Source organism: Musa acuminata, chromosome BXJ3-10 (genome assembly GCF_036884655.1).
Source record: "Musa acuminata AAA Group cultivar baxijiao chromosome BXJ3-10, Cavendish_Baxijiao_AAA, whole genome shotgun sequence".
NCBI classification, from domain to species: Eukaryota; Viridiplantae; Streptophyta; class Magnoliopsida; order Zingiberales; family Musaceae; genus Musa; species Musa acuminata.
The window spans coordinates 22,123,038-22,137,607 of record NC_088358.1 but is presented as its reverse complement, the minus strand read 5'-3'; the positions used below and the strand labels follow the sequence as shown (position 1 = coordinate 22,137,607).

The 14,570-nt window shown below is 39.5% G+C and overlaps 2 protein-coding genes across 2 annotated transcripts; one reads left to right on the top strand and one right to left on the bottom strand.

Annotated features, from left to right (window-relative positions):
• Positions 1–3,459: 3,459 nt before the first annotated feature.
• Positions 3,460–5,042, top strand: LOC104000422 (transcription factor MYB4-like). Its single transcript, XM_009422466.3, has 3 exons — positions 3,460–3,653; positions 3,747–3,876; positions 4,033–5,042. Exons 1-3 carry the CDS (start codon positions 3,521–3,523, stop codon positions 4,694–4,696), a joined length of 927 nt encoding a protein of 308 aa, XP_009420741.2. The 5' UTR covers positions 3,460–3,520; the 3' UTR covers positions 4,697–5,042.
• Positions 5,043–8,923: 3,881 nt separating this feature from the next.
• Positions 8,924–13,146, bottom strand: LOC135651154 (uncharacterized protein At5g39570-like). The gene is made up of 2 exons (XM_065171020.1): positions 11,983–13,146; positions 8,924–9,197 (listed from the first exon to the last, which is right to left on the bottom strand). The coding sequence occupies exons 1-2, from the start codon at positions 13,039–13,041 to the stop codon at positions 9,120–9,122; spliced, it is 1,137 nt and encodes a 378-aa protein (XP_065027092.1). The 5' UTR covers positions 13,042–13,146; the 3' UTR covers positions 8,924–9,119.
• Between the last annotated feature and the right edge of the window lie 1,424 nt (positions 13,147–14,570).

The following is a 14,570-nucleotide window of genomic DNA, read 5'->3' as shown; positions in this document are numbered from 1 at the left end:
ACCATGAAATTAATCCAAGTCTGGCATAGATCATGTCACTATGAAAAGATGCTAAGTCTGAAACTTTCGATTCTATTATAGGATGTCTTGCATTGAGTTTTTGACATGAAATGTTGTATGTCACAGTAGCAAAATAATTGAGCTGCAAACCATAATTGGATTTAGATATCTTCTTCATCCTATCACGCACTAATTACCTCTTCACACATTGCTCGTCTCTCCTCTTTCTTCTCTGTACTCCGCATATCCAAAACACTGTTGTCTCCTTCATCTGAGTTGCGGCTACAAATAGAAACTACACATGCAGACATCCAAGTAGCTGCACCTGCAAATAATTCATGGATGTTTCCGATCTGCAGATAGTAATCCTCCATCGAGCTTGAAATGTGCTTAGCTGAGAACCACAACACATCTTGATGTATCTTTGCATATCTGCCACACCCCCAGTCAAAGAAAGTTGCATTCATTATGAGTTCTTCCCTTTTCTTATTAGCAACATGAAGTTAGCCTCGCAGATGCGCTACACCGGGGGCCTGTTGCTGCCTTTAGTATGCTTAAAGTCAAGCACCTTTCTTCCAGTGGTCCTTGTGAATGAAGGCGTCGATTCACTGTGCACAAGAGAGAGAGAGAGCATTCTAATGCAAGGAAGGAGACTGAAGTGGGGCGCCGGGAGGGGGAGATGGACCAAGGAAGACCAGGTGGAAAGGGAGGGTTTTGCTGGGGACGTCTCATCTATCCAAGACTATGTTGGCTTAACCAACCATTTGCTCCTCCCCAAAGTTACGTGCTAATCATTATCCCCTTTTCCAAATCCTCTCCTCCCCCCTCCCCACACACACTTTTGATCCCTTTTTGTGCTGTGCTTGCTATCCATCCAAGCAAAAAGCCTCTCACGTCAAAGATGGTGAGTAATTGGCCTCAATCAATCCATCACGCCTGTCCCACACCACACCCTCTTCCCCCCTCCCCTTCCCTGCACCTCCTCATGCAACAACTCTAAGCAACGCCATTACTGGACATCTGCGCTTATTTAATATAACCACATGATCGCACGGGGGAGAGCCGAAGAAAGAGAATTCATGCACGTCTTCTGCCTGTCGGTGGCGTTCCGTGATGGTCCTGTGAGATCGAGTATACTCGACCCTCTTCACTTTGCTAAAAAGCAAGCTGTTAACTGGACTCCGTACCGGGGCCAACTGTGGGTCCCATATCCAGAGGTTTCTGAGAGGGCGAAAGCGTGGTCGCTGCCGTGAAATGGACAGGGGAGCCTCGCCCTGACGCCCGCACCCCAAGCAATACGCAGCCGGAATTGCTTGGATTAATAAGTAATTTATATGTACTTCCTTTCCCTTGTAAGAAATTGAGGCCTCTGTGGATCCCTCAAACTCCAATTCCACATGAGGTAAGCTAATATATGATTATAATATGCATAAAATAAAATAATTCAGATCAATTCGGCATATATCTTTATTCCATCACGAATAATTCACTTCATATCGATTGAGTTGGGATCAATAGAATGGGATTCAACATTTCTGCCGACCATTTCTCGATTCGCACAGATCCTTTCTCTGCGCATTTGGTCCCCGTCACGAGTTACGGCACATTTTAGATTGCGAAAGCATCGAACGTAACACTTCGTACGACAGCCATCACCTCATTCGTGTCCTTCCACAATCTTATCCACAATACTCGAAGGGAGAATTAAAAGCCCTCGTAAAAGTATGTATCAACATCCATCAAAGGAATATATATATATACATAGCTCTAACCATGACGTACATGTATGTAATGATTACATTGGCATCACAGGAAACATGTCCAAGTTATGGAAGAATCAATAGGTCTATCCATCAATCCCCTTCTTGCAGCAACCTTATGCAATATGGACTGTTTCGGAGGATTCCTTATTGCTATTATGAAGCATGAAAGCTCACATCAAAGGCCTTCCCTTTTGTTCCTCTTTTACTCTCTCGAGATGCAAGGCAATATGTGCCTTAAGTCGCAAAGAGGAGATTTCTCTTCAGGACTGGGGATTGGTGGTGTGTCTTAGTGATCTTTTTTCTCTTATTAGACTTTCTATGATTGTGACTGAGATGATCATGATTTATGCACACCTCTATATCATAGATATTAGCATATGCTCATCAAAAGTATTTTATACCATCGAAAATGATGTTGATTTGTATTAGTCATGCATGTATCCCTCAAAGTTCATATTTACGTCTATACATACTTTAAAACCACTGTATATATCAATTTGTATGTAAGAGAAATAAACAAATAAAGATGAAATTGTTTCCAGTTTGGTTGATTGGGATGGACTAGTGGTTACATCCATGATCAGAAACTGAGGTCTTCAGAGCACAGAGAACTACAAAATGATAACTCATTAGACAACTACAAAATCACATGGCAAAGCAATCTAACTATCGAAAAGGGATGCTTGGAATATGTTGATGCGTACAGTATGACAATGAACAAACGTTTGTCGACCTGAGTCATTAAATTGCACCACAAGCAACATCATGGAATTCTTGCGCAGTGCAATGGCATTTAATAGTGTTATCTATATATTAGATAGAGATGTCACTTTGTAGACATAAATATTGAAATGGCTGAATCAATATGACATGCATAGAGGTGTCAGCGTACATCAATCACTTCATAATGTATTAAACTTCCAATCGTATTTATTGGCTTAGGGGTTTATGAGTTCAGCTAATATGGCGTCAGATAGGAGAAGAAGGATGCAGTCTAAATCTCATTCTGCAGCTTAAAGCAAATCGGGCGAAATAACTCTTCTTCTTCTTCTTCTTCTTCTTTGTTTCTGATATGTGGGTGGCCGCCTACTGCAGATTTAAGCAAGGCAGACCCCACAAGAGATGGGCGCATCTGCGAGCAACTTTGCTTCAGTGCAAATGTGGAAACAATGTCCGAAATGAAGTCCTCGATTTATAGCTAGCTGTTACTGGTTTGGGATAAGGCCACGAGACCTCTAAGATTGTGTTTGGATTGCCATTAGATTGAGTGCATCCCAAGTAGTAGAGTTAACAAGCTAACAAGACAAAATTATTCTGGTAAAACTCTTTATCTCCACTTATTATGTATTGCTTCCAAAGGATGATGTATTACTAAAGCATGTCATATACTCCAGCATGTCAAAGATGTAGTAGCACCACTCTACGTAGCTGATAGAGGAGCTCAGCGAATGAGAGAGAGAGAGAGAGAGAGAGAGTCCGATGGAGAGTCGTTTTTAGGTTAGATGGAAAGCAAGGAGCCCGAGGCAGGCGGTCCCATCGGGTGCACTTGTCGGTATAGTGACAGCTTGAAAGCGGGAAGATAGAGAGAGAGAGAGAGAGAGAGAGAGAGAGAGAGAGAGAGAGAGAGAGGAGCTACCTCTTTCTACCTTACATAAAAAGGGAGAGCTCTCCAACCAACCTACTGCACCAAGTGGAGACAGAGGTGAGCTCTAAGAACAGATCGAGATAACTAAGTGAAGAGTAGTGAGGCGAGTGGAATGGGGCATCACTCCTGCTGCAACCAACAGAAAGTTAAGAGAGGCTTGTGGTCGCCCGAGGAAGATGAAAAGCTCATCAGATATATCACCACCTATGGCTATGGCTGCTGGAGCGAAGTGCCCGAGAAAGCAGGTTCATCTCTCTCTCTCTCCCTCTCTCTACCATGGTAATGGTAAGACAGTGCTCTCATTTCCTTCCTTTATTCCCTTCTCTTCTGTCACGCAGGACTCCAAAGGTGTGGGAAGAGTTGCCGGTTACGATGGATCAATTACTTGAGGCCCGACATACGACGAGGAAGGTTTACGCCGGAGGAGGAGAAGCTAATCATCAACCTTCACGAGATTGTTGGGAACAGGTTTGATCAAATCCACATCAATTTGATATGTGTTTCGCTCCGTATACTTCTTTTGTATTACCAGGCCAGCTGAAATCTATTTCATTCTATCTACATTGATTCATAACCGGAGAAAGCTTCGTTGCATTGCCTCTAACGATAAGCTGGCTTTTGTAGGTGGGCTCATATAGCAAGCCACTTGCCCGGTCGCACGGACAACGAGATCAAGAATTATTGGAACTCGTGGATCAAAAAGAAGATCCACAAGCCGAGCAAAGCAGCTCAAACTGCAACCCCATCCGGCTTCGACCACGTTCAACCCGTCTTCAGCACCGCCGACCAATTCGACGCCATTCTCCACCACAACCTACCGAAGCCATCTGCGGCCGATCCCATCTTCCCTCCTCCACCTTGCCCTCTCTTCATGTTCGACGTAAGCGCCGGCGACAGCGGGTCAGCCACCGGCAGATCCAAGGAGGAGTTTGTGCAGGAGGTGACGACCCTAACTTCCGACCTCTGGAACCCTACCCATCAGCAAGACCAAGCGATGCCTCCCTTCCTCGCCTTCACCGCGTGCATGGAGTCCAACTACCTGCCGCCGTTGGTGGACGGCATGGGCGGCATGGTGCCGTGTTGCGTGGCGGACGACGAAGAGGCGAGCAGGCATCCATTCGAGAAGCAGGAGCTAAGCGAATGGGTGGACTCACGGCAGTACTCGAGCCCTCTGATATGGGACCAAGTCGCAGGTACAAGTCTTGGTGGTGAAGCTCTTCCGACAGCGCCATCCACCATGGACGCCATGATCACATCCTTCTCCTCGTCCTTATCGAGGATCAACTAGGGAGGAGGGTTGCCTTCCCCTTCCCCTTCCCCCCTGCTTCTTCTCCTCCTCCATGGCTCCCTACCTTGCAACAAAGGAAGGGTGGGAGTTGGTGGAGATAACTTATTACTGCGTGCATGTGTGTGATGTACAAGAATAATTGTCCGTAACGGAAGAATATATATTTAGGTGTCACGACAAAGTAGTTGTGGCTGATGTCTTCGTGTCCTCGTCGAGGTTTGTGATGCCGCTGTGAAATGGTAAAGGGGACCCACTTCCGCACTCTGCATTGCTTTCACTTTGCTTGGGAATTTGACCTCTCTTCATGCTGCATATAAAGCTTGTATCCTTTTTCCTTTCCTTTCTATGTTGTTCTTAGTTTTGGAGAAGCAGATGAGTGAGACACTCACTGTTTCTTTCTACCAGGCAGCATTACAGCTGCAATTGAAGGATCAATCTGAAGAGCTATTCTTAATATCACCATTCTCCAATTATTATTATTATTATTATTATTATTATTATTATTATTATTATTATTATTATTATTATTATTATTATTATTATTATTATTATTATTATTATTATTATTATTATTATTATTATTATTATTATTATTATTATTATTATTATTATTATTATTATTATTATTATTATTATTATTATTATTATTATTATTATTATTATTATTATTATTATTATTATTATTATATGATGAGAAGGAAAAGAAAGAAGGAAAATGAGGCTTTAAACAATGGAATGAATCATCATTAAATATTTATAAAGGTTATTTTCATAATTTGAAATATGATTTTTTTAAGACACAAGCGAACAATCTTATCATTGGGCTCTAACTATTTTAAGAAAAAACAAAAGGAAAACTATTTGATTTGACGGAAAAATAGTTGCAAGTTGTTTCGCCAAAGTGTTAAATGTCATAACCTTTGACAACGATGGGAAGAAGAGTTATTTCGTTTGAAATTATCACCAAAAGGAAGGTGGTGGGGAATGCTTTCGATGCATCCCATCAAGAATTATGAACTTGAGGCCGTCATTGTTAATTTCTTTTGGTCAATTCTTACATCGGTCTCTCCTGATCTGATGCATGGTTTAAATTGTTAGTTTCGAACTTATTTCATGTATTTGAACCATTTTCTAGATGAGGTAGATTTAATAATATTTGTAAGGATCTAATTATATTTTTTCTTCAAAAATTGAAGGTTGTGACTCGTTTAGTTGATAAAAACTTTTTGATAGATTATCGCGAGGTTTTCGGTTTAAATTCTACCTTTACTATTTATCTTTCGTTTAAAAAAAGATAAAAAAATCTCTTAAACTTGCATCATCTTATGCTTAGTTCGAGTTTATACGAAAACTCGGGGGTGTATGAGTTTAATTATATATTAGGTAAAGCTTGATTTTTTGCGATGAATAATAAACCAATCATAAAGGTTTCTCTTCTTCAATAAATAAAGAAGACACTTGATCTAAGTCAAAAAATATATATTATCATTTATTTTATTATTTCAAAAAAAATTCATTCTCAAAAGATTTTGTATATGTATTTTTTTTAATTCAACGATGGATATATGACATTAAAAAAACATAAAATACATATATCCTCTTTTTAATGTCATATACCAATTGTTGACTTTATATATATATATATATATATATATATATATATATATATATATATATATATATATACAAACCTTTTATTTTTCTGAGATAATAAAATAAATGATAAGATTTTTTTTTGTTTGTTTTAGATCAAGTGTCTTCTTTGATTGAAGAAGGGAAACCATTAAGAGAGAATAGAGGGGACAAAGAAAGAGAAACAAAAAGAAGATAGATAAAAATGGGCCATATAAGGAATAGTGTTGATAACATAAATGTGATCAATCTAGCTGTTCACAATTATTCCCTTATTTACACATCCTCTCCTTATATCCTTTCTTACTCTTGAGTAATGTAGTAGTAAGCCCCTCTTTTCTTAAGCACTTGTAGCCAATGGCTTTTAGAGGATTGAGAGAGTGAACCCACTTCATGTTTTGACCTGAAAGGGTGTCTGTCACCTGCAGCTAAAAGTCCATTATGTTATATAGCTATATAATTAAAGTAAAATAAAGATATGAGCTTCTTCAACATTTGCTAGTCGAATTATAACTAAGCCTGCATTTTGATCTATGGGATAACTCGAATCGATATTCTGTATGTCATTAGGAGAATTAAATATAACTTTGAATCTCTTTGTTCATGTCTATAAAATTATGTCGGAGACATATCACCTCTTCAATATTTATATCAATAAAAGATTTTAAGGACTCGATAAAGTCTGAGTCTAGCGTCTCATATCAAGCCCAAAAGAAAAAAAAAAACAATGATCAACCATAATATCTACATTTAAAATAAATAAATAAATAAAATATTATTAGGTTTTCGATCACAATGTGTCTCCTGAAATCTCATTGATGTGTAGTCCTTATCTACTTAAGCCCTTACTATAATACTCATTTCTTTCTTATTTGCACCTATTAAGGTCTTCGTTCAATTTTTTTCCCAGCATGAGACTAAGATAAAAGCATTACAATATACCCTATTAGCTAAGATGAATGCAATATTTCTTGGACAATGAAGAAAGGGACTTCTAACCTTGGTTTCCAAAGAAAACTGACTCCCTTCACAGTTCACATAGATTTAGGGGTTCGTATGGCTCCCTTCTTTGTGGATGACATCTTTCTAATACTCCATTGATAATTAGCAAACACAATCCAAAGACAGACGTAGTACAAGTAGGAGTTGCATGCAGCAACTCCTATTACTGCACGTACAAAGTTTAGAAGCTCAAACCATTGGAACTCGGTCGAGTGAACGGGGGAGCACTTGAAGACTTTTGGGAACTTGCATGGGCGAGACGATAAGGAGAGGCTGACAGAGAGACAACTCGAAACAGTTGTTTGACGGCAAGCATGCCGTCTTTTCATCCTCAAAAGCTTGGCATGTCGGCCAATTCGTGCAGGCCAATCCCTTGACGTACTCCTTTCCGTTCTCGGAGAGCAGGAGGACATGTCTCGATGAGAAAAGTTCCGTGTCTCTCTTTGTTCATTAGAGACTCAATTAGGCTGGCATATGCATGTGTTTTGGCATCATCTCTGGGACGCAACAGGGAAGCCCAGTGGCATATTTATTGGGGTTGTCACTGAGTTCTCGAGACTCCATCTCTAGCACCTTCGTTCCTTCCTCCTCACCTTGCACAAAGAAGAAAGTCAAATCTTCAAGTAGTAGTAGTACTGCAACGCATACATGAGGCCTCCCATGCTAATGATGGCTCTTCTTTTGCTCGTGATACTCGTAGCCAACGACTCTCGAGGTGCATTGTTGGAAGACAAGTCGCTGGCTTCTCTAAACAAGCAAGTCCATGTCAGTAGCATTCCAGTAGTACTATTACATATCGAGTATGGCATTGCTTAGTTTCTTGCCTTTGGATAATGCTGTTTTATTGTATGCCGATAGCAGGAGAAGGAAAGACCGACGGAAGGAGGAAGTGGCGGATCTCATAGGTATTGCTCAGGTATGTCGACACCTTCTTTGTCTTTTTGAAGTCGTAGCTTCTTGGCTTCGGCATAGCTACATTAATCGACATAAAGACATTAGTGTCTCCTTTCGAATCTTATCGACGCAGGAAAGAGTAGGAAACTCATGATTAGTGCAACGACCACCTCAAAGGTTGGTATTCAAGTAGCAGCTGATGGTAGAGATAATTCTGTAGCGCATGTCTTCTTTGCTCATCATCTCATGGTGACTCACAGAGCGAGAGGACCGACGAGGGAGAGGGTGATGGCAGCCGAGAAGACCTCCGCTCGGCCGTGCCGTCTCCTTTCGAGCAACCGCAGACCTACCTCGACATTCTAGATGCAGCAGGAACGGATTATTCTCCTGCAGGTAGAACGCCTCCAATCCACAATTGAGAAAGGCTAGCAGCAACAACAAACTAGTAATGCCAACAGCTTAGGAAGAGACAAACAGTCGCAGAGAGATGGTGCAGTTTTCTTGGGTTTGTGCCATTCTGGGTAGATGCTACGTACTAATGAATATAATATCTACGCTATATGGGGTAGATGAAGGTGTGTGTTGCGTTCACGAGATATGCGGCTGAAACATGAAAGTCAAACCATGAAATATGTTGGCTCATGAGAAACTTAAGATGCTGGCTTCTACGCAATGACAAACCAAACAAAAACACACCAGTAGCCATAATAGCGCTTGTAGCAATAATTGCAATTATCCAAACACCTTATTTTGCAAACATTGTTTGTTTCCCCAAGAAAACACAAGCAGAAATGAACCAAAGTGCCGGTACACGCCATTGCCCTAACTTTATTTAACTTGCTAGCTGCAGTGTTAGGGCATCAAACCAAACACTGTAAACATGGAAGTCGTTCAGTCAATCATCAGCATACTCGTGGTGGTGATGGCGGTGCTTATGATGGCGGTGCTTCTTTTCCTCATCAGAGTCATTTCCCTGCCGGTTACTCCAATTAGAAGGAAAAAAAAGAAAAGGGAAAAGCACACACAAACCACCGAGTCCAAGCCGAACTGAGCTGAACATGATATATTTAAGTTTGAAGATGTCCAAACTACAAAAGAGTTTTTGACTTCGATTCATGGCATTGAAGCTTCAAATATATTTGAGGTAAATTATGCATAGATCTCAAAACTTAAGATCAAGATTAATGAACAGGATCGTCGCTTAAAATGATTCTTAATCTCTCTTTTTTTGCATAATTCATTTTTTATTATCTCTATAAAGCATGCAAAAGGTACGTATTCGTATAGTGTATGCAAAGAAGAGGGGATGTCCCTCTTCGAGTAATGTGATTAACAATTAAGAAATACAAACAATATATAACAGTAGATTATTGGATGTTACTAAATCTTATGCACGCCATCTGGGCTAGCACATCAATGGTTTATTATATACCTCCAATGTGAGCAAACAACGGATAAAATTTCACAAAAGTTGCAGCCTTATTATGGGTTAATTAATATGTGGATCTCATAAATGGCCAAGATACAATTCAACCCAACTTACATACTAAACTAATGATAAATTCAAATACTGTCATTTGTTCATCACCAGAATCCAATCTAAGGAAATGTATATTATCCAACAGAACGGCAACCAAAATGAAAGTTGCAATCCCAAAACAAAACCTCTCTCTCTCTCTCTCGTCCTCATCGCTTTTATCAATATTTTGCCACCAAATATGCAGCAACTGACCTGAATCATGACTGGTGGTGCTTCTCTTCCTTCCCCTCTCCATGACATTATCTATACCGACATATTTGCTACCTGCACATATTGTATCCCGCTAGTTCTTCCACTGTTGCTGTTTTTTAACAAGGTACATCCTTTGTGCACCTCATTCCAATAGTATTGCCCAGAAAATACACCTCTTATAAAACTTATCATTGATTTCCTTCCAAAGGGCAAGACAGTCAGATGATATGCTTAATTGTATAATTGATTAGACCTTTCCATTATTGCAAATAAGAGAAACAAATGGACAATTCTCCTTCCACTACCATCCACATAACTGCAAGAAACCAACTTAATGTGGTTGATGCTTTATTATATATGTATTACTTTTTTATTATTCTGTTCATTTTCTATCGTGCTACACCATTATGTTTTATATGCTGTATTATTTCAAATTGCATTATTCTTTACTTTGCTCTTTTTCTTTTGGATTTGTTGTTTTTGTTGCATTACACCTGATGTTATTTTGTTTTGCTCTATTGCTATGTTGTAGGAACCTTTTACCTTCCCTTCTTCCAAGATAAACCCATCCTAATTATTTTCATGTTCATATGTTTTACAATGAATAAAATACTCTTAACCCATCTTTGTTAACAGAAAGTATTCAGCTCACATCCATATTTGTACCTTATATGTCATTAAAAAGAAGATATAGTTCCAGCAAAGCATTTATTTAAATCACATTCACTTTACTTTTGCACATTGTTGTACTTGTGAACCAGCCACTGAAGGCAAAAGTTATGCCACAAGTAGCTTGCTTAAAAGAAAATAGAAGTAGAAGACATATTAGGCAGGAACATTGTGAAAGGAAGCAGCATAAAAGATATATTCAAGTTTCACCACAAGAAGACAGGGGAAGTGCCCAAAAAAAATGAAATGAAATAAACAAAAAAAACGATTATCACAATATTCGACGATCTAGGAGAGAGAAATGAGGTGGGAATGGTTAATCATTAGGTAGGAAGCATCTTGATTATTGTGTTGAGGCATATAATCTAAAACTGATCCAATTTCTATCAGCTTCTCAGCCAAATCAACAGAGATTGATCAGACTCAGCCAGAATACATTAAACTTGGTCGGAGTAGGCCAATTTTGGGCACTTCTAGTTAATTTGACAACCTTGAAAGAACAAAAGAGAGAGAGAGTAGGCACTATGACAACCATATGAGTGAAGGAGAAAATGAATGTGGAGAAAAAAATTTCAAACCATGACTATGACCATGAAATAAAGATGCCTCAATTACATTACTCATCGACGGCTTGAAGATCTACCCTTTTCCAGTGCTTTTGCAATATATGAGACAGATTGGACTGAGAAATAAAGATAACATATTGCTAGAGAGATACCACAGCACACAATATATGAACAGTAATTGAGGAAGTTAAAAGGTACATATAAGAGAAAAAAGGAGAATTAAAGAGAGAAGGCCCTTCCAATTTTGTATATTTAAGCTTATTTCTGAAGATAAAGGTTTCCAGTATAAAAACAAATAAGGCAATGCTACCATCAAAGTGGAGTAACTTGCTCAACTTTTGACATGTAACTAACACGCTAAGGTAAAAGAAGAACCCTCTCAAAGTAACATCATATGTTGTACCAAAACAATTTCTATGGATACATGAGGATCTGGTTTTTGATTGTTAGGCATCAATATAAATAAGCCAAAATGAACAAGATCATACAATTGTGTATGAAGAGCGGCTAACTTTGACTGAATCAGCTGATTCTGCCTTACCATGGCCAATTTCTGACAGGATCCACTAGCAGAAATTGGTACGCAAAATTTGCACAGGATGATACTGTAAATCTAGAGTTAATGGAAGGCAGGTATAAAGGCAAGTCAAGACAGAGAAACACTGTCCATCAAGAGGTTATGCATGAAGAAGAATGCATGACCAACCACTATCAAACAATAACAAATGATCATCTCAGTCACAGTAAACGGAACAAGTGAGGACAGAGGTGATATGAAACAGAGGACTTACATAGCTAGGGCGGCCATACCCTTCACCTTGATCAGCACCATATGCAGGATTCACATAGCTAGGACGACCATATCCTTCACCTTGGTTAGGATCGTGCCTGCTTGGCCTATTATACCTCCCACTCTCCTCCTCGTCACCGCCGTAGACGGGCTTATTATACCTCTCAGTGCCCTCCTCATCTCGTCCATAGACGGGCCTGTTATACCTCCCAGTCCCCTCCTCATCTCCACCAGAGACAGGCCTCTGATAAGTTGGCTTCGGATTCGACCCATATCCGGACTCATCGGCCTGGTACTTGTGACCACCACCAGATCCGTAATCGCCACTACCATAGCCACCACCACCAGATCCGTAACTGCCACCGCCATAGCCGCCACCACCACCAGATTCGTAATTGCCACCGCCATAGCCACCACCACCGCCAGATCCGTAATTGCCACCACCACCACCAGATCCGTAATTGCCACCGCCATAGCCACCGCCACCAGATCCATGTTCACCACCGCCCTGGTACTTGCTCCCGTAACCATATCCTTGCCCAGCCTCCTCCTCTCTTGAGGGCTTGGGGTGCCCTTGCCCATACCCGTATCCGTAGGAACTATCCTCATCGCGCTTGGGTAACCCACGACCATACCCAGATCCGTACTCCTCGCTGCCACCATACCCAGACCCTGGCTCAGATCCGTGATCCTGAAACCCAGGCCTGGGCTGAGGGCGGCGACCGCCACCGTAGCCACCAAAATCACCGACGCCTCCACCTCCCTCGACCTCTTGCTGGGGCCGGAAGCCGTAGGCCGGCTCCGGCTTGGGCTTCGGGCGGCCATAGGGCTCGCCGTAGTCGGAGGCCCCGTAGGCGGAGGGGACGGAGCCGGAGGAGTACTGAGGCCTTGCGTAGTCTACGTTAGAGCCCGCGGAGGAGATGGGGTAGCAGGTCTCCTCGGAGGGCGGGAGGGGGCGGCCAAAGGTGAGACTGAGATCGTACCCCCCGCCATAAGGCGTCGGATCATACTCGTCGAAGTCATCCACCGCCTCATCTCGTCCTCTCCAAGCGGACGCCATCTCTCTCTGTCCTCTCTCCTCACGAAGAAGTCTTCTCAGATCCACCGGGGGTAGGAATGGTGTGGAAGGTGACGCGTTAGTTATAATTGGAGGCGGTGGCCGGGCAGGTGGGCGTATGAGCATCACAGAGGCCTTTGTATTTTTAGTTATTATTAATATTGTGGAAGGCCTTTAATTGAACATTCCTGTTATTATTAGTTGGGCGAGTTTTTACAAAAAAAAAAATCTTAACTTTAAATTATTCATAACATCTAATGTTTTAAAAATTCATACCAAACAGCTCTAACTGTATAAAAAAAATTATTTTACTCATAATTTTAAAAAAATTCATAATCCTCACGTAGAGATAGATAACTAAAAGAATGGGGCGATAAGCATTATTAGCTCATGACATTGCCTGTTAACTTACGAAAACACATATAATTACGGAAGAAGAGGTAGACGATTAACTAAGGTTAACGAGTGGGTCTATCAAGTATAAGATAACTATGCATGAGGCTAATGAGAGTAGAGGTACGTCGACGACGATGACCAATAGAGATAAAATGATTATTTAAAATAAGAGATGTTGTTTGAAATTTTTTTAAATTTTTAGACTGTTTTACGTGAAAAACTCAAAGTTATATAATTATTTTAATAAATTTATCCTTATTAGTTGCTATTTTTTGTTTCCTTTATTTTTTCAAACAAAAAAATTGAAGGTGAAAATCATGTCCCGATACATTGTACACGCAAAGATAGGAAGACAGGTGGTGTCGAGTTTGTCCAAATCAGTGGCAATTGATTCTGGTCGACCTTAGAAATTTAACATTAAATCTTATATAATATCTTGGACGACTTTTTCAGAATTTTTTTATTTTTTAAAAAGATGATCCTGTTGTAGTTTTTCCTAAATGATGTCTTTGTTTAGAACAATGCTAAAAATACTCAACACCAGTATAACACAATAAAAATATTATAAAATCTATTTGAAGACTCTGTAAATGATACAAATAGATTCATAACCTTAATCAAACTAATCTTAAATCTAAAAATTTTATAGCATGATGATCTATGGGCATTGACAACTAAAGATGCATAATATAAGATCATTTAAATTATTTATTAGTAGTATTAGTATTTTTAATATATCAACAAAAGCATTGTAACAATATTGTAAAAGTACTGTAAGAGAGTCGAATTGTATCAACACACAATAGAAATCATTTGATATATTAAATAGGATTCAAATAAGTATTTATAATAATTTATAAATCATTCAAATAGGGATAAAAATTGATTGATCATAGTGTTTTGATCATTACAATAAAATACTATAAAATATACTTAAAAATACTGTAAATAATGAACTCCTAATCTCAATCAAGTTAAGTATAAATCTAAAAATATGATACCATAATAATTTATAATGATGTTAATCAAAGAGATATAATATGATATCACTTTCAATGTTTTTCAATAGGTTTACAATATTTTTAATACATCAATAAAAAAATCATAACATTATTAAAAAATATTATAAATAAACT